The sequence below is a fragment of the Prionailurus bengalensis genome, chromosome A3, assembly GCF_016509475.1.
Source record: "Prionailurus bengalensis isolate Pbe53 chromosome A3, Fcat_Pben_1.1_paternal_pri, whole genome shotgun sequence".
In the NCBI taxonomy this organism is placed as follows: domain Eukaryota; kingdom Metazoa; phylum Chordata; class Mammalia; order Carnivora; family Felidae; genus Prionailurus; species Prionailurus bengalensis.
The window spans coordinates 39309768-39313637 of NC_057354.1; the positions used below are offsets into that span (position 1 = coordinate 39309768).

Sequence of the window (3870 nt, forward strand, 5' to 3'; positions counted from 1 at the left end):
CTAACATAAATCACTTTAGTCTTGTTTCCCAATTAATCTATCCTAATGTCTCAAGCTTACTGAGAAAATTTAATGGAGATATATAAAAAGATTCTATAAAATCAATCCAAAGGATTATATGGGTATGTTTTATTAATCCAATGCCCCAAATCAAGTGAAATTTAAAAGAGGCTAGACTAACTTATCTCACAAACTCAGCATCAAACAAATCTTGCTGCTGTTCCTATTCTGATCTTATTCTCCAATTTCAATAACCAAACTCCTATCCCTTCTCCCTACACCTCAGTTTGCTGCCTGGTTCCACTACAAACGAAATGACACCCCATCCTGACCTCCTACTCCCTATCTAGAATTCTATCTACTGCCTGATACCTCCTACCTTTCCAATATAATCTCAGCCTGTCAAGACCTCTCAGGCTCTTCCTGGATGCCTATCTTCCTTGGGTCTCATAATCACAGCCAGCTTTGGGCTCATCTGAATACCAATTTTCAATTAACAACATCAACAACTGGCAACACCAACACTCAAAATTCCTTGCTGCTGGACGGGACACAAAATTTTAATAAGTAAACAAGTAGACATGAACTAGAATCAGACATTTCTTAGTTCCAAACAACCACTTTTAGCTGTGTTATCCACTCACCCCTTTAGAGACCTTATTATCTAATCAAATGGGAATACTTATCTCTTCTGAAAATATCCAACCATATCTTTGCTCAAAAAGTCCTTTCTATATAGAATGCTCTGGTCCCTCAATTTACTTTTTCCAAATCTGATGGTACTTCTCCTATCAATTTTTCTCTGGTTGCCATATCTTGAGCGATGTCTTCCTCTGAATTCTCATAGCCCTCTGCTAAATATCTTTTATACCACTTACCATTATTCTATCATATATTATGGACCTAATTTCTTCTACTTTAGATCTGTGGTGTCCAGTATGTACAAGCAGCCACATGTAGCAATTGAGTACTTGTAATGTGGCTCATTCAAATTTTATACTTGAGATTAGTATGAAAATAGAATGTAAACTATATCATTAAACTTTTTTTAAGTTGATTACATCTTGAATGAACTTTTTGATGTGTTAGGTTAAATATTATGTTATTAAAAATGAATTTCACCTGTTTTTTTTACTTCTTAATGTGTCAACTAGAAAATTCAAAATTATACATTTTTTATTAGACAGTGCCGCTTTAGCTGATGCCACTGCAGAGTTTAGCAGGACGTTATTTACAAAAGAGGATCTGCAAAGCGCCAGGAAGGGCTGAAATCAAGGCCAAACTCCACTAACACGCTCTACAGGCGTGTTGTGTCTGCTCAGGGGAAATAAACCTAACTGCTTCACTCAAAGCTGCTGGCCCTTACCAAACCGTGAGCTCTGGGAGCTCTGCATGTCTAAAAGGGTGTAACTTTTTCTAATGTGCACAGACATCATATAAGCTAGTAGTAGGCCTAAGATGGGGGCCCATATCTTACTCATGTTTATCTGCCACATTACAAGTTACTACAAGTAGCTGAATGAAGGATGAATGAGTACCCAACTCTACTAACCCTCTTCAGACACCTCTTCTTACTGTGTGATGACAATATATAACGCTTTATTTGGTTACAGAACATAGCTCTAACTAGTCCCCACCACAAATCACAATCATTGTGTAGCCTCAAGTTTTTCTCTCCTAGCAATTAATAACACAAAATAAAAAATTAATAATCATTACATGGTATTCTTTCTTTCATAGCTTTATCTCCCAAATAAGCATTTGATCATTCTCATTATACTATAGAAATTCTTACTACATGTCTCCTTTTTAAAAAAATCAGTATAAAAATTAGTAATGTAATATCAAAGTATCTGTAATCTTTCCAACAAACCTGATAGCATTTCTCTTCTTGTCTTAGAGGACTTGAGCTTGGGAGATTTCACAATTTCAGAGACGCCCAAGTCTACTTTTCCTTTGGGACATGACTCTGTACTATGTTGAACAATGTTTTTTTTCCCTGTTGTACTTTTCTGTGTAAATTCTTCTCTGTTTTTCTTAGAACTTATTTTTGAATCTACCTTCTTAGATTTGCATGACTTTTCCATTTTATGAATTCTGTCAGAGTTATCCAAATCATTTTTATCTCCAGAATCCTTTTGATTAATTTTTTTGCTTTCTCTCTTTTTCTCTTCAACTAGATTTTTTGATTCTATTTTGTTGTTAGTCTGGGGTTTTTTCTTCTTTCTTTTCTTTTGGTTCAATGCTTTATCATCTTCATAAGATAGATCTGAATCAGAATCTGAAAGGTCATAAAAACGCTTCAAGTCCTCTGTAGTGCTGTGGTTGACGGGGCGTCCTCTTTTATCCACAGCATAATTCAACTTGAACCTTTTATCATGAAACATTGCTCGAAATCTCTTGTCAATTTTGACTTTTCGATCCTTTTCTGGCATTTCCCAAAATCTTGGGTCCTTTGTAACCCTCCTAAACCGCTGGTCATTCATTATTTCTTCTTTGGATGCCATTTTTAAATGTCTGACTGGACAAATGCTTTGAAGAAATCAAACACTAAAAAGCAAAACAAATGTTATAATAATGAAGGATTAGTAATACAAGATGCTTTGGGAAAAAATACTAATTCACAATATATTCTAAGTTAAACGTACATAAAGTTAACACATCCAATTTCATTTCCCAAACTTATTCTTAGTCACATGCAGAAAAGCAAAAACAATCAGAAAATCCTCTTTTGATTACAGAGCATTTGGAGAAACAAATTTAAGGCAAAACCAAACAGAACTCCAGGGCTTTACAGAGGGAGGCAAAATGCTTACTAGCCAATTGGCTTAGTAAGCCAATGCTTACTAGCCAACTACTCAGTTTGTACATTTCTTTTTATATACCTGTACTTGTTACAAGTTAAAAGCTAATGTAATCAAGTTTCCCAAGCCTCAGTTGGTCTCATTTGTTTCTTCACATTCTGGTCCCATTCTCTGTTAGTCTTCACCTCATGCTACTCTGGACAGCCCTTAATTCTACATGGCTAGTGTCCTAACAGACCCAAATCAATTAGGTTTAGCTCACAAAGTTCCCTCTATAAATCCGAGCATCCTTCAAAAATCAGGTAGTTTCATCGTAGTTAATACATTTCACTTCTTTCTATTTTTTCTTATTTTATAAGAACTACGGCCCAAACAGGCTGATTCTTCTTGAAACATATTAGACTCTGTAGGTGTGGGAGAGATTAGTATTGTTCCCTTGAAAATAGTTCCTAATGGTTTAACATCTCAATTTGCTTTTGCAGAGCTAAGAGTCATTGACTATTAAGAACAAAAAAGAACTAATCAAACAGGGTAGTGTTTTGTTTTGAAAGGCTTATTTTTTTCCTTAAATTTGAAAACAACTTTTTATAACCAAAAAGAAAAAAAAATCACAGGTTTCAATGATGCATTTACACACTTAATCATTTAACCCTCTGAACAGGTGGGAAGGGAATAGGTGTTTCATCTAGTTATTAGGTGTAAGTATTAATGTTTACGCTCAATGCATTCGATAAACGTCAGATATTCAGGCGGAGAAGGGCGACCTGACGTCACCTTCTGACCCCCACCTTCATTTCCATAGCCCACTCTCCCCTGTACCCACCCTCTAACGCGGAGAACACCAGGGTGATCCCAGAACGACGATCTCCTACCCAACCTTAAACCTCAGGGCACAGCTACGGACTGAGGTCCCTCAAAAGGACCCTGGGGAGGATCGAGGAAGTCTGAAAAACGAGACCGGAATGGCAAGGGAAAAGGGGTAACCCCCCCGTGAATCCGAAGGAGACCCTGTCAGAGATTAGTTCGGGATCCTCTGCAGCCCTTTCAGAAATCCAACCTTACTCAC

General features: G+C 36.7%; 1 protein-coding gene across 2 annotated transcripts in view; it reads right to left on the minus strand.

Moving 5' to 3' along the window:
- Nucleotides 1-3870, minus strand: part of ESF1 (ESF1 nucleolar pre-rRNA processing protein homolog) — a 66418-nt gene that overhangs the window by 62443 nt on the left and 105 nt on the right. The window contains exons 1-2 of one of the 2 annotated variants that reach the window (XM_043602904.1): nucleotides 3628-3848; nucleotides 1874-2550 (exon numbers count right to left, since the gene is read on the minus strand). In XM_043602904.1, the coding sequence (XP_043458839.1) occupies nucleotides 1874-2507 (634 nt within the window). In that variant the 5' untranslated portion in view covers nucleotides 2508-2550; nucleotides 3628-3848. Of the gene's footprint in view, nucleotides 1-1873; nucleotides 2551-3627; nucleotides 3849-3870 lie in introns of those variants that run through there. The other variant, XM_043602903.1, reaches the window with a different exon arrangement.